Source organism: Dryobates pubescens, chromosome 2 (assembly GCF_014839835.1).
Source record: "Dryobates pubescens isolate bDryPub1 chromosome 2, bDryPub1.pri, whole genome shotgun sequence".
Lineage (NCBI taxonomy): Eukaryota > Metazoa > Chordata > Aves > Piciformes > Picidae > Dryobates > Dryobates pubescens.
In genome coordinates, this window is record NC_071613.1 from 38,743,109 (window position 1) to 38,768,887 (window position 25,779).

General features: G+C 52.9%; 1 protein-coding gene across 1 annotated transcript; it reads right to left on the bottom strand.

Moving 5' to 3' along the window:
• Positions 1–2,538: 2,538 nt before the first annotated feature.
• TTLL4 (tubulin tyrosine ligase like 4) lies at positions 2,539–23,079 on the bottom strand. Its single transcript, XM_009911101.2, is given in 18 exon segments — positions 2,539–3,425; positions 4,238–4,320; positions 4,883–4,953; positions 7,118–7,328; positions 8,165–8,267; positions 9,907–10,047; positions 10,782–10,916; positions 11,454–11,552; positions 13,058–13,180; positions 13,793–13,921; positions 14,937–15,019; positions 15,102–15,296; positions 16,776–16,852; positions 17,795–17,905; positions 18,285–18,409; positions 20,038–20,101; positions 20,535–20,650; positions 21,342–23,079. Coding segments are annotated over 18 exon segments (3,537 nt in total). The 5' UTR covers positions 22,871–23,079; the 3' UTR covers positions 2,539–3,283.
• Between the last annotated feature and the right edge of the window lie 2,700 nt (positions 23,080–25,779).

Sequence of the window (25,779 nt, forward strand, 5' to 3'; positions counted from 1 at the left end):
CCCACCTGGGTACAGGAACTGCCCCAGTTCCCCCCAGGCCAGGCAGAGGGGACAGTCTTTTCAGAGTAGAGATGCAGGCTGTATTCAGCCCCTGTGCTCCCAGGGAGCACCCTGTTCACCCAGGATCTCTGGAGCCTGCCACCCCCATAGTGGTTCCAGCCCAGGGTACCCAGCTTGCCCCCTTGCAGCAGGAAGTCCCCGGGTCAGGGCAGGGGATGGCAACCCACCCCGCCCCCGACCCCCCCTCTTCCCCCTCCCTGCCCCAGCTCCTGTCTCTGCTGTTGGAACCTAGCGTGTCCATGCTGGTTCCGTGATCATCCTCTCCCTGTCCCAACCCCAAGGTGTAAATCCCGGTCCAGCTTCCTCCCGTGCCGTGAGTCCCCCCAGCCCCACCTGCTCCCAGGGAACCAGGTCTGCCTCGGGAGACCCTACAATAACCCGGGAAGGTGGGCAGCCACAGGTGGGAGGGAACTGAGCACAGCTGGCTGGCTGACCCTGTGCCCCCCGGGTCCCCAGGAGATCCTACCGCAACAAAGTGGCAGTGGGAAGAGTGCCCCTGGACCACAAATCCACCGGTGGCAGAACCAACCTTCCCGAACCAACCATAGGGACAAAGACACAGGGCCCTAAGAGCCCAGAGCCGGCCCCCGGACGGAGCAGACCCTACCCCAATGTCACTTAACTCTTCCAAAGGGGCTGAGGACAGGCGGGGCAGGCAGGCCAGGCTGCACTCCACATTCTTGCCCCCACGGCTGCCCGGAACCCCCACACATCCCCCCACCACCACCCCGAAGTGTCGGGGACGGCCCTTTGCCCGCCCCGGCGGTACCTGGGACGCAGCCGGACCGGAGAGTCGCTCCATGCTGACTGCGGGGCAGCGCGGCTATTCTGGGGCCGCGGCTAGCGGAGGCCTGGCAGATAGGGTGTCAGTGAGGAATGCCAGCCGTGCCCCCGCCACCGCCGGGGCGGGGGGGGAAGCCGACACCACCACCGTCGCCCGCAGCCGCTGCGCCGCCCAGCGACCTCTCGGGCCCGGACTGGTGGGGATGGCCGCGGCCCCGGGGACGCGAGAGACGGGGCGGCGGAGAGAGGATTGGGAGCAGAAAGCTTGTCCCCCACCCCACCGATCCCCAGCCTTCAGGAGTGGTGCTCAGCACCTGTCAGGATGCAGCCCTGCAGCGGGAGCGCGCACAGCATCCCTCTGCTCTCCCGGGGATGTGGAGCGGGACCGACTCCCGGCCACAGGCTTGGGCAGCAGGCAGAGCAGCTAGCGACCCTTTGCCCCCGACGCTGGCCCTGCCTGGGGTCGTGCTCTCGCTCAGCTGTCCCAAGCCACCCAAGGGCTCACAGTCCCGGGGAAACCTCTTTCGCTGCCCGCGGGACCAGCCCCAGCTCACTGCTGCCTCTATTTCTATTTCAGGAAGGTTCAGATAACCCCTTGGCCTGCTGCCGTATGGCCCTTGAAGCAGCTGTGGGTGAGCAGGCTGGTGCCTGCTAGGCCAAGGAGACAAAATGGCTCTGACACTTGGGGAACAGTTGGACACTAGCCCGTGGTGAGGTGCAAAGACCTAAGTCCCTGCCCCTGGGTGCTAGCCCAAGGCAGGGAGGGAGAGATGAGGGCTTGGTGCTGGGGACAGGCCAGCAGGACCTGGGTGACATAAGGACACACAGTAGCTACCTCAGTTGGTCCTGGGTGGCCTTGGCCCTGCAGCAGTGCAGGGGTGCTGAGCCTATCTCCAGCCCGCCCACCCCTGGGTGCTGGCAGCAGAGAAGGGAGCAGGCATCTCCACTTTCAGTGGCTATTTTCAGGTGCTGGAGAGAAGCCAAGGAGCGATGAGATTGTCACCAAGGAGACCAGAGAAACAGGGCCCAGCTCTGGGCAGCAGCAGGGGGCTGCAAGGAGAGGGGAGGTTCCTACAAGGCAAAGGGCCCATGCATGGGGCTCAAAACATTCCCCACCCACACATCCCCCTGCCAGGCTGGGGGGACAAAACTCAAGCCTAGCAAAGGATAGCTCAGGGGATCCAATCTTTACTTCCCCTGCTGCAAGGCAGAGCATGCCCGTTCTGCCTTCCTTGGTCAATGACGTGCAGGGCAGCCCTCAACACAACACAGACCCCAGCACCTTTGCAGGGAGCTGCTTCCCCAGGCAGGGGGGCCTGGGAAGGACAGGGAAATGGCAGGGTGTGGCAGAAATGGATCCTGTGGCAGAGCCCAGCAAAGCATGGAGGAGGTTCAGGCTGGATGTTAGAAAAAAGTTCTATACAGAAAGAGTGATTGCACATTGGAATGGGCTGCCTGGGGAGGTGGTGGAGTCGCCATCACTGGAGGTTTTTAGAAGACTTGACAGGGTGCTTGGTGCTGTGGGTTAGTTGCTTGGGCGGTGTTGGATTGGTTGATGGGTTGGACGCGATGATCTTGAAGGTCTCTTCCAACCTGGTTTATTCTATGTATTCTATGAGGAAAGCTGAGCAGGCCCACAGACCCAAACAGGCCAGGGAAAGAGAGGCAGATCGATGTAGGCGAGGAGAGCAGCTGAGCATTAGACTTTAATAGAAATCCTTAAGAAACCATGAGAAAATAGAGAGCAAAACCCATGAGGAGATCATCAGCTTGCAAGTCCACACAGGCATGCTGCAGGGCACCTGGGAAAGCTGACAGCTCCCTCCCTCGCAGCCCTACTGTCCCCATGATAAAGCAGAGCTGTGCTGGAACCTATGGTTTCTCTAAGCAGCAATGTGCAAGCCCAAGGTTTCCACCAGGCCCCAAAGCTGAGGGAGGACAGGCTGCTGGCACAGGCATTCAGACAGGATAAAACAGTTCAGCTGAAAGTCCCAAGCTTCTTCCAAAGAAGGAGGGTGGTGACTGGATTCTTTTCTCCATGGGCCAGGCTGCAGCACAGGAGCACACTTGACCCCCAGTGGCTCAGGGTAAGCACATGGAGACACAGGCGAGCAACAGCTCAGCCCACGCTTGGTCAGGGACAGGAAGGCCAGCCTGACTCCAAGCTTTGTCAGCTCCCACACAGCAAAGAAACCACCACCACATCAGACTTTAGGAGCAGCCTTGGATAAAGGCCAAACCCCACTAACCCAGGCTTTGCCATTTGTTTAAGAAATTTAAGTCACACAGCTCTCCTCTGCCCAGTAAAACATCCTTCCCTATAAACAGCCCAGAGAGTGCAGCACAAGAGGCTCCCACAGTCCTTGCTCTCCAGAGTCAGCTCCTGTCTCTTCCTTTGAGGTAGGCTGAGGTGTCCCTGGGAGGGACAGTGGCTGTCTGATCACATCACCAGGGTGGTGTCCAAGAGGCAGCCAGTAGGCTTCTGGTTTTCTCCACCAGTGTACTTGTTGAGAGGTAAGCTCGGAGTAGGGCTGGGCTCTGGGCATCTCGTGAGGTCCTCACTAGCTGAAGGAAGGAGTGTGCTGCAGGGGAAAGGAGACACTGTGCCACTTAGGGGCAGTAAGAAGGGATCAAAAGGTGCAACATTCATCTGCAGTATCATTATACAGACTCAGAGGCAGGGCTGCCAGGCTCATCTACTCAGTTTCTCATCCCAGGCAGCACCACTCACCCCAAAAGACACCCAAGACAGTGGCAGAACTTTAGGGTCACAGCTTGATCTCTCTGCCTGCATGTAAACCCAGTACCAGCCTGCACAGGCTCAGAAGCATGGATAACCTTTTCCTTAACACCAGAGACCAGAGGTATGCCTGTCCTCCACTTCAGCTCACCCAGAACCCCCCCAGTCCTCCAACTCTCTGCAGAAGGCTGTCAGGGCCAGCAGCATCCATTGTGCAGCCCAGCTTTGCTCAGGGAAGCTGGCAGAATGCAGCAGGCCTGGACCCCTTGCTGTTTCCCCAGCCACACACTGCAGCTTAGAGCCTCTGCTCACTGCTGGCTACATCAGAACCCACACAACTAGTGTAGGCCCCTGTGGGGACCATCTTGTCAGCATGTCTTTACCATGACAACTCCAAACATCACCCAGTCTGATTGTTTTGGGCTTCAGTCCCATCCAAACTGGGCACAGAGTGCCAAGAAGACATGTCCAGTCATGCAGACATCTTGCCAGCCCCACCAGTTGGCCCTCTAGAGCGTGAAGGCTGGCTTCAGAACTTGTAAGCCAACCTGCTCCTCTTCACTTAAACAAAGCTGCTTTCCCTGCTGCCAATACTCTCCCAGTCCTAAAGCCACATTGTGAACATCACGTGTGTCACAGCAAGTGCAAACTCACCCCAGTTTGCCCAGTTCCAGTTTGCTGAAGCCATTTGATTGAATGCTGCTCTTCTGGAGCAAAAAAGACTTTGGCAATGACCACTGCAAGAGAAGAAAAGACAACCAAATGGCTGTTTAAGTTGTGGCAAAAATCCCTCAAGCCTGCTGCCCTAGTGTGCTTCAGTTTGAACTGCCTCACTCTGCTGTGCATCATCACTGCCACCAGACTGTTCCCAGAATAGCAAACAGAGCAGTCTCTGCTTTCCGCTAATGAGTCCCTCTGCTGCAAGTGGGAACAAAGCATCTTGAGGTCAGAAGAGTGAGTTTCTCTCACTGTATCGGCCTCCTCCTATGGCACAGGAACAACAGACAGAGATGGCTCCCTGACAGAGGGGAATAAAGGGCAGGCCCTGTGCCAAATATGCAGGGCTGTGCCCAGTGCACCCAGTGATGGCCAGATACTAAATACTTGCAGATCTGATATACTGGGTGGAATTCATGTTGGTGGGAGGGAGAGAAGCAGGGATTTTTTCCAGACTCCAGGAGGCCTTATCAGAGAGGAAATGGCAAACAGATAGGGCAGAAGCCACAGGAAGCAGGACAAGCACACGCTCTGCCCAGGCAAACCATCACCTCTTCCTAGTTTACCCACAGGCATACGCACCGTCCTGGCCAAATCCGTCCCTGCTCCAGTGTGGTATCCTTTGATACACCAATTCTTCAGCAGCTCCAGACCTGGGAAGTAACAGAAACGACAAGCAAGAATGAACAACCCTGTCTGCAGGGAGTCAAGCCTTCCCAGCTTGGGGCACATCAATATGCTTCACGGAGCGAGCTGCGTGCGCTGTCCATGTCATGCAGTAACTACTTGAACACGTGCCCAGGCCCAGCAAACACAGGGTAAACCAAGGGCGTTCACCCTTTGTACAAAAACACCAGCCAGTGCCAGCACGTGGGCTGCTGCAGCGCCTGCCTTCCTCCCAGGGAGCCACACACACCATGCAGCAGCCTCAGTTAAGCAGGGAAACTGGGACAACATGGGATTTGCCAAATTAGACCGGACTGGCTGTTCCCCTGAGGCCAGTGCCTGCCACCAGCAGCACCCGATTTTGGGCTGCACCAGAGAAAGTTCCTACAGTGCTAATGTAGAGCAGCTTTGCTGCCACTGGCCCCTTTTTCAGAGGAGGGCAGCTTCCTCCTTGTGTGGCACCAATCAGCTGCAGTGTCCCAGTGCACCACCTCCTCCCTGCACAGATCCATCCAGAGTACAATGTGGGCTGACACCTGCTCCCCATCCTGGCACGGACCAAGCTCACCAGTGCTGTGACACAAGACGTGCTGCTCCAGAGGACAAGTTGAACACTTAAGCAGAAGCACACGTCCAGCTGCACTGAACAGGCTTCCCTTCCTCCAAGGCCTCCTGCTAGCTGCCTCAGCCACAGCCAAGCTCCCTGCTAGCCTAGAAATACTGAGAAATCCAGGCCTGCTCCCTTCCTGTTAACTCTTTTTTAAGAGCTAAATGCCACAGTACAAGCTAAGATGCATTGAGACTTAAGAACCAGCACAGCGATAGCCAGGAACTTGATGCTGTCCTGTTGGGGTTACTGTGGTCTGCTATACGATACCAGCCCTGGCCATAGGAGGAATCCTTGCTGTCCAAATTCTGCCCCTCAGTGACCTTTCAGCAAACCCCAGGACCTTAGAATAAACAAACAAACAAACACCTAGGTGCTAGAGGCTGAGAGGAGCAGGCCAGCTCAGCACCTCTGCCCCAGACCATGCTGGCCAGTGAGAAGAAAGGGCTGCATGGAACACACATGAATGGAAAGAGGCTGGCAGGAGGTTGGGAATAGAAATGAGGGGGTGGAGCAGAGAAGCTCACTGGGCTGCTTGGGGGAAGCTGAAGTGCTGAACCATGACCCCAGCTGGAGTGGCAAAGTTCAGGGCAGCACTTCAGTGCAGATGATGACAAGATCTTTCTCCTAGCTGGCAGGAAAGCATCCAGCAAAAGTATTAGCAAGGCAAAAGATGACACAAGCTGACACTGCAGCTGGAGAGGGCTATGAAGTTACTGTCCCCCTGTGAAGGACTGTTACTGACCGCTTTGATATTTGCTTTAACACCAGTGAAAAGTGACAAGGTTTGTTTGTTTGTTTTTCCCTCTGCATGACAGCCAGGCTAGGAGCACACACATGGTCACCTCAGGGGAGGGCCAGATCCTACAAAAGCCTCTCCAGCTAGATCAGATGCTAGATGGGGACCTCAGCCATGGTCTCTTTCTTTTCTCTAACCTCTCACATTAGACCTCACTGTTTCTCTCTCCTAAATAGGCTCTACTGCTGCCCTGATAGAGACAGCCCTGGGTGAGAAGGAAATGGCCCAGCCCAGGTATGCCTCATTAACGCAGCATTGTGTCCTGGAAAGGTGGAAATGATAGCTAGATTACTAGTGTTTAAGAAAAACTCCTCTGTGTGCGCATAACAGTGGTTTCAAAAAAGCAGCAGGAGAGCAGGGAATAGGTCAGATTTTTCCTTCACTTCACAGATCACCTGTACAGAGCGAAGTGCAGCTACTCCAGGTACTTCTCCCTCAAGAGAGCAAAGGAATGAAGTAAAAGGCCAGAGCTACAGGCTGAAGGCAGAATCCCAGCTTGCTTCAGAACCAGGATGCTTTGAAATGCTGGTGCTGCTGTAAGTACCAGAGCAGTGAGCAGCTCTGACCATCTCAGAATAAGCTTTTCCTGGTATCTGAAGCAGTTTGAACGGTAACACACTTCCCAGGGCTAGTGTGCAGGCAGGCAGCTCGCCCTAAGCCCGCATAGCTCAGAATTTTCCCATGAACGCTGGCAGGCAGCCTGCCAGACTCAGGTGACTGTGCCAGGCTCTCAGATGGCAGTTACCTTTGTGTTTATTCAAGTAGTATTTGAGTTCCCACTGGGTCACCAGGATGTTGAAGTAACGAGGCTGCTCAAAGAAGCGCAGGTAGCGCATGGAGATGTGGGTGGGGAACACTCGCTCGAACTGCCCGCGCCGGGAATACTCATCCTCCGTCTCCACCAGGGTGCGAACATCATCTGGGGTCAGGATGTCCAAGACAGAAGAATAAAAATCCTGCAGATGAGAGCAACCTCCTGGGTCAGAGAAAACTGAACCGTGGTTTGCCCATTCCCCTTCCCACCTCCCCACTCCTCAAACCCTCTCAGAGGTCGCCATGTGTTTGAGATATCTGGGACACAGACCACAGAGAAAATAAAGAAATCTAGGTTCAGTGGTGGCTTTAACATGTACACAACTGAGGAGATCCCCAGTTCTGCAGCCCAACCTCTCTTACTGACACTGCCCAGTGGCACACAAGGCAACCATCACAGAATCAACCAGGTTGGAAGAGACCTCTGAGATCATCAAGTCCAACCAATCACCCAACCCTAACTGATCAACTAGACCATGGCACTAAGTGCCTCATCCAGTCCTTCCTTAAACACCTCTAGGGATGTCGACCCCACTGCCTCCCTGGGCAGCCCACTCCAGAAGGCAATCACTCCTTCTGTGAACAACTTCTTTCTAAGATCAAGCCCAAACTTCCCCCTGCGCAGCTTCAGACTCTGTCCTCTTGTCCCTTGCTAACCCGAACAGGGTCAGCAGGCAAAGGTGGTGAGAGCTGCACAGAGACACAAGGAGGAACAAGCAGTGCTCAGACCCTGTGTGGGCACTAGTGGGTAATGTGCTCCTAGGCATGTATTTATTTTAATGTAAAGATAAGCCAATGCAGCAGTACCTTAAGCAGACCCAATTTATTTATGACCAGATGTGTGATTACCCACCAGAGCCCAAGTGCTCCCCATTATCTGCCTGTCCCCACAGAAGGGTACAATCCCAAGAGGGTCAAGGGATGTGAGACTGGTTGGGACAGTGGCTTGGCAGGACAACACAAATATCAGAGGAGATACCTGGTCAGGTATCTTCTGCATCAAGTAATAGGCCTTCTTCATCTTCTCTGCTAGGAAATGCTCAGACGCTGCCTTCGGCTTCTCCTTCAAAGCACCACCCAGACTGAGGACACAACAAGAGACAGTGGAGCGTTTAAGCAAAGAAGACAGTCTGTCATGGCAGAGCTGCTCCCAGCAGCTTCTGTGAGAGTAGTGACACCCCCAGGAAGATGCCATGGAGGAGAGAATGCTTTCTCCAAGGATTTCACCAATTCCAAGATCAGTGATGCATCCACAGCCTTGTGCATCAGCACAGGACCCGGGAAAGATACGGGCAGGTGAACTGAGAAAGTCCTGCCAGCTCCTCAGTAAGGAGAAGGCAATGGTTCATCCAAAAGGTGAACCATCACCTCACACCCATAATAGGATGCAAGAGAGCCAGAGACACACCATGACAAAATTCACAGCACTTGAAGTCTGGTGGGATCTCATGTTTACATGCCACTTGGAATGCAACTTCCTAACTGTAACCACAGAGTGAGGGGTACAAGGACTAGGTGCTGGTACTGTGCAAGGAAAGAGAGAACTCTTAGATCAAAAACTTCCATCCAAGAGTTCTCAGGACTCAAATTCAGCTCCAGCTCCACATGTCATGGGAAACCCATGCCTTTTATACAGTCTGACCAGCAACCTTCTAAACCATTATAAGCACCCATCTGAACCATTTGGGGATGCCAATGTGGAAGATACCTACCCAACCCTTATATCAACACAGCTAATTTTTTCTGCAAGAGTAATTAGGGAGAGCAGAGGCTCGAGGCTGTTCTGCAGGTGCTCAGAGATCTACTGAAATTATGCCTATACACAAAACACCTTGATTAAGCAAGCTTCCCCCTGGATATAGAAACTCTGGTAATGCATTATGTGAACCATGCTAAGGATCTGCTTAATCCCCTGCGTGTCCCTCTGCAGACACCTGCCCTTCAGCACCTCTGTCGCAATCTGCAAACGAGCCAGTGATCAAAGCACCACAGGCACGCTGGCCAGTGTTCCCTGTCTGGAACAGGCCCACGCTCCAGACTTCTCCCTTTGCAGAAGGCACAGGGCAGGCAGAGGGCAAGAGTCCTATCTTTTGGCAAGCCCATTCATCACAGTGTGCCGGTGCTGAATCCAGTAAGCTGCTTCTTCAGCGACATAGAGCCAACAGTCGCTCTGCTGCAGGGAACAGGACTGGTTTACTCCTCTGTATCATCAGGTTTGAAACTAGTATCAGCCCAGGCTGTGGTGAAGCACAGGAGGAGCAGGGGTCTGAGTAGACACACATCCAGGAATTAGCCTTATGCAAGAAACAGTCACATTAGCTGCAAGGTAAGACTGTGCATAACCCTGCCCACAGGTCTACAGCCTCTGACATCTGACATCCTGCCTAAGGAACAGATAACTCCAGCCTCTGCAAAGTAACAGATGTTCCTCTTGCTCAAGGCAGCAGCATGTCCACCCTGGGGTAGAGGGTAAGTGGATCCAGCCCAAACAAAGTGAGCCATTCCTCAAAGTAAATGGAAAGGCAGTGCGGCTCAGCATCATGTTAGTTCTGGCAGGGTAAGGAGGAGAGAGAACAAGTTCTACCATGAACAAACCACAGGAACTAGATACCCAGCAACGACGCAAGTCTCTCAGACCTATAGCTGAAGGACCAGTAAGCAACCCCTACATGAAATTGTCCAAGGGAAAAGCCTTTCTCTGTGACAGAAGAGGAAGCTGACCTGCAGGTAGAGTCACTTTTTGTGACTTGTGGCCTTGAGGCCACACTGTCTGTGCTGGGCAGAACAAAGCCGGCAAGGTTGAGGAGGTCTCGAATCATCTGGCCCTTGATGCTCACATCCAGTGGAGAGTTGGAGTGGAGGCTGTGGGGAGAAAGCATCACAACAGTACTAGAGTGCTAGAACAAAGGTGCTGAACCCCCTAGTCCTGAGACCACTCCCTGGGTTAATACTGACTGGGATACAAAAAGCAGCCTGTCCCTTATCTCACTGCAGACAGCCATGAGACATTGAGAGAAAAATCCTGACAACAGCTCTTAGAAGGCAGGTCCCCACCAGACACGCTTCAGTTCTTGCTGAAAACCAGCAAGCCCATCCCCAAAGACCTGTATGAGATCACAGCTCTGTATTCAGCCTATGCCCATCCACTCTGGCAGGCAGGAGGCCGTGCACAGGTAGGCTGCAGCTCCCGGCTCTGCCTGCGCAGCTGACACCACACAGCCAGATGCCATCAGCGAGCAAGGAACAGTGCACCAGGCAGCAGAGCTGCTGATCAGAGCTGCTGATCACTTCTGCCCACACAAAGAAGCAATCTCTGCCATCACCCGTTCCCTACGTGACGCATCCCTCCTTGGCCTTCCTTTTTTAACACACTCTTCCCTGGCTCTAGGTGGAGCATGCTCAGCAACGCTTTCTGAGCTGCAGATGGATGTTGCTTTCACAGACAGGGAGGACTTTGATTCCTGCAATCTGGAGAGGGAGGTTTCAAAGCCCACAGTCTTTCAGCACAAAGTATAGGGGACATCACAAGCCAGATTCACTTTGTGGTATAAGAAAAGCCTATTATTCACACTGCTGTGGCTCAGAGTCTGCTTTACCTTGGGGAAATGTTGACCTCTAAGATCCACGGCTTGAGGTTTTCATCTAGCATGATATCAAACCCAAACAGCTCATGGCAACAATACGGCCGCCGCACGTACATCTTCACCAGGCTGTTCACGTAGGGCTCAGATCTGCAAGCCAATGGGAGAGGGCTTGTTTCCCACAGTCAGAGAGCAGAGCTGTGGCTGCCTGCAGTTCCAGCTCTGAGTATTTTCGCAGCCACGTGCCATGGGAGCAGGTGGGCTGAGACCGACGCAGGCCCGCAAGCTGCTGCTGCACTGCGTATGGATCCAGCACTGAATCCTGAGCATCCCTGCTCTGTTGGGCAGGATCAACTTCTGAACACAAGATCCATCCTGCACCAGGGGACATTTCTTGCCAACTTGCCAGGTGGCAAGCTGGGCAGAGTGTTGAATACATGGCACCCCCATGGACCTCCCACCCTGGCACAGCAGGCAGACCCAGGAAACAGAAGGTCTGTTTACCCACTGCAGCAACTGCAGCATGAGCATAAGTTACAGGACAAAAGGAAGGAACCAGAGAGAAATAATGCAGCCAACAGTGGTGGCAGCATTTAGATTAAAAGCAAAAGGACTGTGCTTAGTGGGCACCAGAGGGTCAAGGTGCACCCCACAGTCGTGCACAGAGTAATGGGTGTCAGGACTTACGCAATAATGGTTTTGATAACAATGTCCTTAATCTTCTCCCAGATGACCTCGCTATTAACTCCCTTCTGGGTCAGGTAACTCCAGAGAGCTTTGAGTGCCCTGGAAAAGAAAGCAAAGGAGGTAGCTCTATAGCCCCTCGCTGTCCAGCCCTCCTAGTGAAGTGAAAGCAGCAGAAGGGAGCCCTGACAAAGCTCCTCCCTGGCACAACCATCCTCCCGCTATCCCCAGACCCCTCACCTCCTGACTGCTGCCCCCCCACCCTGACCTCTCTGGTCTTGTAGGCCCAAACTCCTAGAAACATAAATCTGTCATAGACTTGTCCCGGCCCTGGAGTATTAGGTCCCAAATTAGCACATGAGCAAGGTAAATCAGGACCAGATCTTCCCTTCCCTCCCCTCCCATTCCGTGTCCTCAGCAAACCTCCTCTTCCTGCAGGCCTTCCCCCACAGCACTGCAAAACAGCTCAGCGGGAATCCAACAAGACCCCCATGAATCTTTCAGCTTGAGCCATTTCACTGAAGCTTTGGGGGTGGAGAAATTTTTTTTCTAGAAGCAGAAAACAAGATGGTAGGGGAAGCATCTCTGCTTTTATAGGAGTTTCCTACCCCATACCAAGCACTGCAAGCTACCCTGACACGGAGCCAAGGATGCTCAGATACTGCTCAAGTGAGACCCTGTGGCTATAAGCCAGGAATTCAAAGGTCACGCTTCCTGCATACAAGATGGAGTGGATTACAGCCACCCTCATCTTTAGCGTGGGAGCAGCCAGCTTTGACTTGCATGACAGTACCAAAACCCCACACAGCCCCACCCCCATGGGATTTAAACTGCTGGGGAACAGCAGACCCCACTCAAAGTCCCAGTGGAGGAACCAACCACCGTGCAGCAGGGCCAGGTCTCAGAAAGTAATCCTACCACAGCAAACCACTTTCTGCACCAGCCTTTGAAGTGACCTAACCCTGCCCAGGCCCATGAATTGAGAACTCTATCCTGCACTATTTTTAAAAAAGTTCAAATAACACTGTGGAATCAGAGACAAGTGCCTGGGCCCCTGGATCATCCATGGCAGAGCAGGGAACAGGAACTCTGCAAGACTGCAGCCCTCCTCCCAAACGCCTAGAAGTGGCACTGCTGCTCCTGCTCGCCCTGAGCAGCATACAAATCATCAGCTTTGCACCAGGACTGTCCCTCCTTCCTCTGCCTCCACAGGTAGCTGGGAATGAGATGGGCAGGAGCCCCCATCTAGCCAACTTAAGCATCACAATTACCCATTCAAGTTCTACCAGCAAACAATCAGATTCTGCTTTAACCACATCCCATCACCCCCACAACAGGGCAAGGGTGAGTACAGATGAGAGCAGTGCTGGAAACAAGGAACAGCAGCCACAGCCCAAGAAGCAGCCGACAGGATGAGTCACAGCCAGGGAGACATTCCAAATTCCACTGACACTAACCCATGCTAAAATCCCCCTGCCCCTCCCATTTCCCCAAGCGGGAGCAGAGTATACAGGAAGCACATTCAAGTTTTGGTTAAGAATTCTGAAAACAGGCTTACTTAACAGGGAATAGAAAAAGTTGCCCTGTGCTCTAAAAGCAGTACCTACCATTTATGTCCCTGACAAGCAGTCTCATCTGGGTTGGACTTGTACTCTGTGTTCTTCTTGTTCACACTGTAGTTGGTCAAGTGCACAAATTTGTTGCTGAGGCTTTTCATCGAGGAGGAGTACCTGGAGGAGGCAATAGGACCACAAACAGTCTGAGCTTGAACTGGGTGCCCCCAGGCCCCTAGGGCAGACAGAAATTCTGTCCTGCCTCAGGCCACTCTTGGCCACCCACCAGCACTGCTGCTTCCTTTTCCCAAGCTGCCTGGGGCTCTCTGTCCCTGCTCTCCCAGAGCTGATGGGACAAAGCATGAGATAGAGAGCATGCTGCCTTGGGGCAGTGGGATGCAATCCCACCCTCATAGCACGTCCTTAAGACTGGAGTATCAGTGAGCAAAACCACTGACAAAAATGCAGCAAGCCCAAGGCAAAATAGTCAAATCTGGAAGAAACATCTGAGTTTCTGGAATGCCAGCTCTTAAGCAGTACAAAGCAGCCAGCATATTTCAAGAACTGCTTTACACTGAGCTGATCTTGCCTTGGGAAAGAAAGATGAACGATACATCTGCTTAAATTCCCTTTCCACGCTGTCACCTGCAGTGACCCCACGTGTTTCCAAATTGCTTCTACAGCTTTAAACATCACTGTCTAAGGCATACCTCCATCCTGCCCCCCCCCGAGGTGGGCATCACAGCCACACCTGCCTCAGCACCCAGCATGGCTCTCCCCACAACCTACTTGCAGCTAGCAAAGCGAACCAATCCATCCTTGAACAGGTAGACCCTAAGGGGATCGTAGCAAGTGACATAAACATAGATCCTCAGGTCGAACTTCTTCCCACCAATGAGGTAGGGTTTGTGCAGGTATCTGCAGAGGGAAGCAAGCACGAGGAGAGGGTTATGATTTCCACATGCAGGAATGACTCTAGCCCCTGCCTGCCTCAGAAGCCTTGGGAAAAGTAGGGATCAATGCAGAAGACCTTTTGTACAGCATTTCCAAGTTAAGTGCATCACAGTCAAAATGAGAGAGGAAAAAGCTGTCCTATGCATGGGGAGCCCCTGCAGCACACCAGCAGTATTCCCTTCTGTTCAGCTCCATTTTGATGAGATTTTTCCCAGCTCTAAGGCACAGTAGCTTTTCCACACCCACAACACTGATCACAATATTCAGGAACAGCTAAGACATGCAGTGGGCCACAGATGGTTTGGTGAGCAGAAACAGTTGGCAATTTTCATTTGATTATTCACCCCAGCAGCTCACAATTTTCCAAAGGGAAGTGTATTTGCACGAGAAGCAGGCAGGAAGGACAGACAAGCCAACACAGCAGATCCCTGTCTGCCAAACACCAGACAATTTTCCTTCCCAGAAAGCAGCTTCAAACCAAGATGAGCTATTCCTTTATTTTGCAATGGGGAAGCAGATTCTGAAAATTCTGTTGATCAAAGCATTTTCTTGAAATAACATCCACATACACAGAGGCTCTTACTGACCAATTCTAACTTGGATAACAACAGATCTCTTCCCTGGGACTTCTCTTCCCACTGTGCTTGTGGGCAGTAGATAAGGTTTGCTTGCATCCAAAGATGACAAATCTCAGAGTACAAAGCAGTGGGAGCAGGATCACAGCAGAGCTGAAGCTGATCACCTGCCAACAGAAGCTCCAGAAAGCTTGTGGAACCAGTTTGCACCCAAGATCTCCAAAAACCCACAAAGAGACAACAGCACTTCAGCTGCAGCTGACAGAACCAGATTTCAGCAGCACCATTACACCCAGGTAGTTGAGAAGTTTCCAGATGCAAATCAGGTATTTCTCTGCCACGCAGCGGCCCGGAGCTGACCAGAGAGTCCAGGTTGTGTGTCAGCTTTGCTTTCTTTCACTCACCTCTGTACCAGCAGTGGTCTCCTTTTGGGGAGCTGGCTCCATTTGTGGATAACCTGGATACCAATGCCTCTTGCTGATGCTGGCTGCAAAACACAAACAAGAAGTATCAGATCTTCTCCCTGCGGCTACAACGGGACAGAGGACTGAGCTCTACTTTGCGCTTACTGGTTTTACAATCCATTTCTGGCGGCTAGCTCCTTCCTCCCACACTTTCCTGAGTAATTTGATGTCCTGGGGCAGGATGAAGGACTGAGGAAAGAAGTTAAACTCCTTCTTCCCACAGCGAGCTTGCATCTTCAACAGGTTGCGCCACAGACGGTCCTTTCTCCCGATTTGAAACGAACCAGGGAAGTGGTTTAGCTGCAAAGGAACCCAGGTACTGTGAGATCTACTTCCCACCACCCCACCCAACTCTTGCTGCTCCCTGGAAAGAGGATACAGCCTTTCTGAACACAGAGCAGGGTAATGCTCTTTGCTCCCCTCTCAGATTGCACCAAGACAGGATCGACCTACTCCTGAAGCTCTGCATGGACAAACGCTAACATGAGTGACCTACATCCGCTACAAAGCCAGCAGCTCCCACCTCATCCCTTCTGATGTCTGAGCAGCTGCAGGACACTAACCCCCAGCCTTTGAGCTTCTTCTGGCAGCGTTCTCCACCTCAGTGTCTCTTTTGCTTACTTCTAAACTGTGTGCCAGTATCTGCCCAGGGGACAGAAAGACCCTGCAGCAGGACAGGAACAGGGCTGGAGGCTGCTGGCTTCCAAATCTGAATGCTACCTCAAGACCAACCAGTTTGAAGCATCACAGCTCTCCAGAGCAAATTTCAGCGTGGTAGATACCAAACTACTGGTCCCTCACATGTTCCCCATGCCACAGGCCACTTCTGTTCCTTTTATAACCCAGGTTAGGTACATCCCCTCTAGCTGTGCTGGCAGAGAGGACACCAGCCCTACCATTCAGTTCTGCCAGAGGAAGGCCTGCTTTGAGCAACAATGACTGAATTTAGACAAGCTCACAAGTGAACACAGCTTGGAATGGAATGGAATGGAATGGAATGGAATGGACAGGACCAAACCAGGCTGGAAAAGACCTTCAAGATCATCAAGTCCAACCTATCATCCAACACCATATAATCAACTAAACCATGGCACCAAGCACCCCATCAAGTCCCCATCAAACACCTCCAGGGATGGTGACTCCACCACCTCCCTGGGCAGCACATTCCAATGGCCAATCACTCTTTCTGGGAAGAACTTCTTCCTAACATCCAGCCTAAACCTCCCCTGGCACAGCTTGAGACTATGTCCTCTTGTTCTGGTGCTGATTGCCTGAGAGAAGAGACCAACCCCCACCTGCCTACAACCTCCCTTCAGGTAGCTGTAGACAGCAATAAGGTCTCCCCCGAGCCTCCTCTTCTCCAGGCTAAGCAACCCCAGCTCCCTCAGCCTCTCCTCACAGGGCTGTGCTCCAAACCCCTGCCCAGCTTTGTTGCCCTTCTCTGGACACGTTCCAGCAAGTCAACATCTTTCCTAAACTGAGGGGCCCAGAACTGGACACAGTACTCAAGGTGTGGCCTAACCAGTGCTGAGTACAGGGGCAGAATTAGCTACAGCCTTAACTTGTATGAAACCACCCTTACAGTGGGGATGCTCACCCAGCTGTACCTGTCTCTTGGGTTTATCTCCCAGTACAGGAATGCCAGTTGCCACACTCTGGAAGGAATGCTGCAGGGACAGCCTGCATAGCAAACACCTGGTCCTGAAGAGAGGGACACCCAAACTGCTCCCAACACGCTCTCCATGCACATGAAGGAAGTCAGCCCAAAACATCCCCTACCTTCTGGTGCTCCCTGATGGCTCTGAAGCTTGGAGATTTCATGTGGTGGCCCCAGCAACCCAGCCAGTCATTGCTTTCTGCAGGAAGACCAGAAAAAGTCCATGACCAAGTACCCTGTCACCCACAATGCCCTCTCAAGCCACCAGCACCCCAGCTCCTGGGGCTAGCAGAAGCATACCAGCAATGCTGTACAGCAAAGCACAGGAAGTACTCCTACAGTGTACTGTGAAACTGCCAAACTCTGGGCTGTGAGTGGGATCCAGTTAACCATATGGTTCATATCCTTGCAGGCATGTGGGCAGACACAGGGTCAAGGGGATGGCTTTAATACCCCAGCACCCTGACTTCCCTGCTTTACAGCAGGTGAATGAAGCAGGTGGCTGGCCAGCAGATGGGCATGTAAGATTGCAAGACTTCCTAGGTGTTGCTCTGGCCAGCATGTCCCATTATAGTCTAAAAATGGTCTGAAGAGAGGTCTCTTGATATGCACAGGAGCCCTCTAAGTACTGCTGGGAGACCACACTCAAGAGTACAGGTCACAGCTGCAGATGCTCAGTGCTTCCTCAGCCTTCCCCTACACATCTCTTCAGCAACAAGATCCCAACCCTGAGAACTCTCTGACTATGGTTAGAGAGGATGGATGCCTTCTCAGCCCCCGGGGACAGGGAACAACACTGCTGGAGTGCCACCAGATGAGTGCCAGCACCATCTAGAGGCACAGCTCAAGCAAGACAAAGCAAAGCTCTACCCCACGCACTGCCTCAACATCTAAGAGCCCAGGAGTAAGTCCGTGTGGTCCATGCCAGGAACAAGGCAAGAGGGAAATTGGGCCCTGCTAGGACTCACAGAGCTCAGATATTGTGGGTCAGACAGGCAGAAAGGTGAACCCAGCATCCTGCATTGACAAGCCTGTGTTGCTCCTGCTCTGCTGCTTGCTGGCAGTCTGCCTTCTCCTGGCCATGGGCTAGAGGCAAGGGAGGACATGATGTGTCCAGTACTGCCAGCTTCCCACAACTTACTTTTGCTGACTCTGAAGTGGGACCTGCTGACGATTTGCTTCACTATGTTTGGCGTGACGGTGCACATTTTCCATCGCAGCAGCTTCCTCTGCTCCCAAGGCAACTTTTCCACTAGGAAGGCAGAAGGATAAAGACAGAAGGAAAACAAACACAATGCCCCACATTTTGTACAGCTGCACCCAGGAGAATTCTTATGGTTTGCTGCATGGGTACCAGGCCTGTCGAGGAGGCCCCTTGCAGAAGACTCCATGGCTAAGGGAGATGCAGGATGCTGGAACATTTGGTGGCAGCCTGACTCATGCTACAGGCTGTGGGAGCAGACCTCATTTTATCCCAAGACCTTCGGGCCTCACAGCAGTGGCAGATCTCATCATCAGAAGAGTGTAGAGAAGGTACTGCCAACCAGCTCCCACATGTGTGCTGGCACCTCTGCCTGCTAACACACTGGCTGGACACTCTCACCCTGCCATGGCAACAGACCCTGGCTCACCTCTCTCATCCCAAGTACTGAAGTAGATGGTTGGTGGCACATTAGGGAATAAACTGCAGACAAGAGCTGGTTTGAGCACTTTCTCTTGATCTTCAGTGGGCTGAGCCAGACACTTGATGCAGTTCCTAGGAGATGAAGCAGCAGGCAGTTGGCTAAAATTGAGAAGTAGCACTGGGACAAAGGGGAAAGCCAGAAGGAGCCTTGATCCTGGTATCAAGAACATGCACCACTGCAATGTGCTAAGGCAAATGACCCTGTCTGCAGCAAAAAGGGGGTGAGCTTGCACTGAATGCACATGCCACGTAGCATGACTTCTGTGGGGGTTGTGTATTGCAAGGGCAAGGGGTTCAGTCTGTTTCGTAACAAACCCCAGGACTTAGTCCATGGGAACAAGGGGTGGAGGTTGCATACGCATATGTGATCTAGCTGTTGTAACCCTCTTTGGTTTGATGTGTTGCCAGGAAGAGGGCTGGAGTTTTACCAACTGCATGTACACCTTCTTACTACAGTGATCCCTAAGCCCTGGGAGGAAGGGTAGAATTTATAGCCTATCTGTTAAGGTTGTGATGATGCTAGAAGTACAGTTTAAAATGCACATCTATATTGAAATATCAGCCAGTGCAGTCAGGGGAAGAAACTACACCAGAGCAATCCACTAAGAAACAAAGAGCAGGAAAAGAAAAAGAACCACAGTACACTGATCTCAAACTCCCAGACCATCCCTTGCCTTGATGAAGGGACTGAGTATAGCTGGCAGCAAGGGGATTGGAGACCACAACAAGGGAATAAGAGGGGTTTTCCCAAGTCCCTGTAGATGCTTCCTCCCCCTGCCCAATACTAGAATTGGTAATTTAAAGTTTGTTACTTGACAATAAATTGTATTGATTAATGTTCCTTGGCATAAAACTGGGTTTGCTCACAGCCTGAAGGCAGGAGACAGCTGCAAAGGCTTCAAGGCCAGCCCAGAGCACAGCCCACACAGAGAAGTGGCCAATATCCCTCCCTCACACTCACAGCAGGCATTTGGCTCAAGCACTGCTTCCCTCCACCTGCCCCTAGAGGACAATCAGGCACTTCCTGCCATAAACAGCTGCTGGTCCAATTTATGTCACCTCTGCAGGACTTTCACACCCAGAGCCCTGCAACACCCTGAGGTTCAACTGCTGTGCGCAGAAAGCCTTCCTCACCTCCTGCCCTCCTGGGCAGGCAGCAAAGCCCAGGACAGCCCGAGTGCAAGAGGCAGCACAGCTAAGAACAGGTCCCACAAAGGTCTGCCAGAAGTCACAGAGGCAGGGCTCAGATGACTGCAGGCTGATCAATGCTCCACTGAGAAGCCTTTCCAAAAGCTAAAGAAAAACCCAGGCCTGGAGACTTGTTTCTAGGATGCAATGCTGAGACACAAGACCTCATGGATCTTTTGCAATCTCTGGACCAGGAGGCCTCCACTCTGCTTCACCTGCAAGGCAATGACACTGCAAGAGCACAGTTTAATACAGTAAAGTTAACCCAGTAACTGGCAGCAGAACTAAGGCCCCTGTTTTGCAGTGATGGATGCACCCTCAGCACTTTGCAAGCTGCTGTCAGTAGCTTTGGTGCACAGGGTGGCAAGGAAGCTCACTCTAGATGGGAAGCCTGCTGCTACCTTCACTCTATTCCCCCATATGCTACAGCTCTCCTCTGTGATGAGGGAGGCCAAAGACAGACAAGTTTGGACAAGGATGCCAATTTCAATGCACTATTTACAGCTACTCACCTGGACACAAGAGCCAGAGAGCCATGAGATGATGCACCAGTGACAGAGGAATCATCTGAGTCACCTGCAGGAGGGGACAGACTTAGGTTTTGTCTCCACAGGGAGTGAATGCACATGGAGTTAGAAAGGGAAGACAAAACAAAAGAATACTGTGGAGGACAGACCCTTCCCAGCTGCCCCAAATCTTTGGACCTTAGGTTTTGCCTACCAGTTGGTGGCATAAAAAGCAGGGCAGGGAGTGGAGCTGACAGCCCTGCACTGAGAAAAGATGGGTAAGTTTTGGAGCAGGACAGTGGTGAGACCCAGCCTGTTCCCTATACAGTTCTTCTTTGCAGCTACATTGCTTTTGGATTCAGCACGATCTCTCAGCCATCCTAAAATGACAGTATGAATGTAAGACAGGAGGGCAACTGTGCTCAGCTCCAGCTCCCAAACAGCCCTCATACTCTCCATCTCAAGGCATGGAGCACAATCCACCCCAGGGAACCAACACTCACTGTCCTCATCCTCCTCCTGACTACAGCTCCCATCCAGGCCATCAGGAAGTTCTTCTTCTTCCTCTGCTTCATCCTGGGGATGGCTTGGCTCCAGCAGTGATTGCTCACCAGTGACACTAGGACAAAATTACATTAGAAGGAGGGTCAAAAGCTTTCCAGGGCCAAAAGACCCAGAAGAGCACTGGGGCAGCATTAGATAACATGGGCAGGGGAATGACAGCACTGTCTCCCCAGTTCTGATGTACAAGCACTTATCCTAAGCTAGCAACATGCAGTGGCCCCAGGGCACCTTGAGAAGGAATATTTTCCACAGTAGCCAGAAAGAGGCACAAGAACACCCTCTTTCAGCAGGAGAGCAGGAGCTCCATATCCATGCACCCTCCCTGTGCTGCATCAGCTGTGCACTCCTTTAGGAACCCATGTCTCTGCCCAGGGAAGTCTTGCCGAACCTGGCTCAACAGCAGGCTTCACCCAACATATCTGCAGAGCCTGCCACAGCTGGCAGGGCCCCACAACTGCAGGGGGAGCAAGCTAGAAGTGCCACACAGCAAGTCCATGCTGTGATTGAAGAAGAAAGCAGAAGGGCTCAGAGCCACCCCAAGCAGCTGTGTCAAGCTGGGGATGGCAGGAAGGCTCCTGCCAGACCAGATGCCACAGATGGGCTTTGCTAAGGGATGCAGCCTATGGTTATACTTATGGCCACCCCAAAACACACCCCACGTGCATCCTCTGCCGTCGCACACAGACGCAACAGCCAGCCCAGTCCAGCCTGCTGCAGCCTTCCCTCCTCCTCCTGGCTCTACTTACTTGAGCTTTCCCGGGAGCACAGCCTGGGCCTGTCTCTCCTCTTTCTCCAGTTGGATAGTGGACATCTGGGTTGTCACTTCAGAGATGGTAGCAAGGTGTGGAGGCTCTGATCTTGCCACCTGGTCCCCGCTGTGCGTGCTCGGCCGCCAGCAGTCGGTGCTGCGGTCAGGAGAGGCGGCGTGCGAGGCCGAGGGACGGGCGCGGGCACACTCGGCGTGCACAGCGGCACCGTCCCTGCCTGGAAGGCTCAGGTTACCATTAAGGCGATGGCTACCCAGCTCTGAATCCAGAGGAGCAATGGTTTCTTTTGGGGTAAGCTGTGCTGGGGTGTGCTGCCCCCACCCGCTGTTTGATTTGCACAGGCTGCCCACGTTCCTAAGGCCAGAGCTTTCAGCTTTGTGTCCAAAGCTGCTGTGTGTGGCAGTCTGTCCAGCTGGCTGATGTGCAGCCTCTGTGAAGCTGAGCTCTGTCTCCTTTTCTTTCACCCTGTCCGTTTTCCTCTCAGCAACCTCCTGAGAGCACTGGTCCTTCCTGCTGGGCACCAGGGCAGAAGAGGGGACTGCAGTTTGCTCCAACACAAAGTTGCTGCTTTCCACTGCTCCGCTGACCAGGCTGCCAGGAGAGCTGTCTCCACCTTCCCTGCAGTGGGGCCATAATGCAGCAGGAAAGCTGTGGGTGTTTCTCACCTTCTTTATCTCCAGTGACTGCAGCAAAGGCACTTTAGCACTGCTTGGCCGTAGGAAGGGGTTGGTATTGAGCACTGGTCTGTAGGGGCTAGAAGCCTGCTGATCTGAGCTGAGGGCAGAGCCTTTGACCCCAGGCCCAGAGTGCTCCTCCACCAGTGGAGGCAGCAGGCAGGGCTCCATCAGCAAGGAAGACATCAGCCTTCCCGTGGCAGAGACAGTATCTGGAGGGCTTGGGAAAGGAAACCTGTAGGGTTTGGGTACAAGACAGAAGCGTTGGTAGAGTAGAGCACTCCTGCCCAGGTCCAAACAGGGCTGTACCAACTGCAGGCTCAGGAGGGTGTCTTTACCAGAGGGTGTGTGGCATAGCGACGGTGGGCACGCGAAGAAGGATTGCTGCAGAGGGATCCCTGAGGGCAGCAGGCTACAATCCTGGAAAGCATTCACATACTTCCTCTGTAAATTCCAGATAGGTTTTGCCTGCTGCTGAGCAAGGTGCCAGGCCCTGTGTGGCCAAGTTCTCCCTGCTGCAAGGGTACCTGACTCGAGCCTGATGGTAGTCTCCTGTCTGGGGCCCAGGTTAGCATACTCTGCTCCTGCAGAGGCCATGTGGAGTCACAGCACATGAGGCATGAGCACATCAGTCATGCACAGCAGCATCTTTGTTGGCCTGAAACAAGACGACAGCATGAAAGGTGCTGTTACCCTGGTAGAGCAAAGCACCCTGCCCAGTGCCCTAGGAGAGAAGCAGGGTGAGGTGCTTTCCCTGCAGGATAAAATAACACATCTCCATCTGCTGAGCTCTCCAGGAGCCTCCTGGGACCAAGTCAAAGGAAGAGCTGGCATCTCACAGGAAACTAAGGAATGCAAAGGACAACTTAGAGAGAGTGCTGAGGAAAGTGCCACCTGCAGGAAAGCTTGTACCCTGCAAATGTGCAGGGATGCCTGGCTGCGAGCCAGGGCTACAGGGCAGCAGCCCCAGCACAGCAGCCCCAGATAAGGGAAAGAGAAAACAAACCATGTTCTGCTTTAACACATGCAGGGAGGGGTCCTGGATACAGCTATGACCGCAGTTTGCATCCCAAGCAGGCTGGGAGGCTCGCTCTGCCACCTGCCAGCTCTCACAGGCTTGCATGTTTCAAAAAAATAAAAGGTAAGCAGAACATCAACCATCACCTTCTGAGTTTTCTTGCAGTACACTCTCCTTTCTCACCTGCAAATCGACCCTTGGGTCCAGCTGTTTAAGTGCTGCTAGAAGTCCCCAGGATTTCTCTGCAGCACCGTACCCACCACAGGGCTCAGTCAGACAGACCTATATGCCGCAAAGACCTGCACCTGACAGACCCTCTCAGTTTGTGAATCAGGCCCCTAGGTCAGCAGCATGCCAACCAGAGGCTGTGTGAGGTGGGAACGCCTCACACCCATTGGAGCTATACAAACCTCAAGGAGAGCTGCTGCCCTGCCATGCTTTGCAAGGAAGTGTGGAAAGGGTCAGGTTTGCTCCATACCCATGGCTGCACTGCTCATTAGTGCTTGTACAGTTTCAAAGAGCAGTGAGGAGCAGTAGCATCTCTCTGTGAGCTGCAGTGCAGAGAAGCTGAGCTCTGAGGAAGGGAATCCCACAGGCTGTACACAACTGAGCCACTATCCAACTGCCATCTGATCCGCGCCCAGGAGCACACCCAGCCGTGTTGTGACATTCACGACGATTAACACAGGGCAAAAAGCCTGTGGCTCAGAAGCCATCACCTGCCCAGCTCAAGTTTCCCCCAGTAAACAAGCAAGTGAAACTTGGCTTCCACATGCCACTCCCCTAGATGTGCCCAGGTCACAAGCATGCTTGAATCACAAAGTGTCCCGAGCACACCAGCGGAGGTAGGTGAAAAAAGCAACATAAAAATACAAGGAGGTAAAGGAAAGTGTCCCCAGTGTCACTGCCTAGGGGAGGCTGTCACTGCAGAAATACCACGGGCACTGCCAGCTCAGTCATGGCCTACTCTCACCTAGCTGTTAATGACCTTGCAAACCCAGCCTGCAGTGAAAGCCACCTGTGCCTCATCTCCACCCGGCTTTACAACTAGCAGTGGATCACCCTGCTATAAAAAGTGATTTGGCTTAATGAAGTTGTAACAAGGGACACGAATCCTACACTCAGCTTAGACACAGGCCATGAGTATGCCAGCAGAAGGCCAGCGTGACCCTGCTCTGGGGCAAATGACAACAGTGGCACAGATGTGACCAGCACAGGCACAAGGGTGCTGCTGGCAGCTGTGCCTGCCAGGGTGGAGGTTGGGCCATTGAACAGCCTTAGATGCCACAGCCTGGCTCAGCCAGGACTGGACCCCAGCCCTGCAGCAGAAGGAGAAGACACTCTGAGCACCTCTCTGGAGCAGTTTTGCCACAGAACTGCAGAAGTGGCTGGGCCAGCACACTGCAGGGGTGCAGTGGAAGTAGCAGCTACAGGCTGAAGAAGAAGCTGCTTTCAGGCAAGGACTGTGTTAGCCAACAGCTAGTAACTGCCATGGTCTCCCTGTGAAGACACAGGAGCTCAGAGATAGAGGCAGAAGTGTGAAAGGAATAATGTGCCCCTGCACAGGGCAGATCAGGATGCATACAGACTGGCAGCACCAGCCTATGCTGCCTGTCCTTCCCCCTGTCCACACTCCTGTCTCACTCCCTCTGTGCTAGCACAGCCACCTCCAATGTCTGCCCGCAAACAGACTCCTGTCCTCACTGCAAGGACAGTTTGGCAAAGCATCTGCTCAATGCACAGAGGCAGTGGAGATAGAGGGACCTTCACATGCTGGGCTGTGGGCACAGCAGGACAGCAGTTTTCATGTTCCCATGGCTCCGGGCACAAACCAAATCACTTTCCCCAAGGTAAATCCCTGCTGGTTATCAGTCAGGCAAATTTCCCCTTTATGTTTAATTTGGTCAGAGTTTGGGGGAAGAGGAAGGTCACAGCTTGATGCAATCCCTAGTTCTTGCTACCCAACCTTGAAGCAGAAAAACCCTAGAAGTCTCCTCTGCTGCTCACAACAGCAATAAAACCACACTTGGAAATTTTATTGTAGAAATATGAGCTAGGAAAAGTCCAGGGTGAACTGGCTGGACTGGAAGGCAAACCCAAACGTAATTACTAGTAATTAACAGATTTGGGCTTGGACATACTGATACACAATATAGAGGGCAAAGCTGTCACAGCTGGAGGGACCGTACAGCTGCACCCATTCACGATCAATGCACGAGCGCCTTTTATTATCACACAGCCAGCTCGCAAGCTTCGTGACCTCAGCTGAAGCCCTGCCACAGCCTTTACAAATGTCACCATCACAGGTGTGCAGAGGCCACCACACACCCAACTAAGCATCAGTGGAAGTCCCTCCTTCCAGCTTGAGCCTCCCTGTGGCTTGTGCCGCTCTACCGGCAGCTCCTCATGGAGTCATTTCTAACCGAAAAGGAGGAGACCATGAGAGCCCCCAGCACCCTTCTGTCATGTTTGGCTGGGGAGGTTATTTTAAACACTACTGTGGTGACACTCCTAAAATAACAAGAGCTTGCAAAGCTGCTAGCTGACCTGATAACATGCTGTCAGCCTCACACAGCCCAAAGTCAGTCAGGCGACTGTGACTTGTGGTCTTCCACGCCACTGCAGGGTAAAATTTCACTTTACAGTTAGAATGGGTCACATCTTTTTCCAAATAGCACCTGAGTTCACACCATGTTCCTCACCTGCAGCTCGGGGGCTTTTGAGT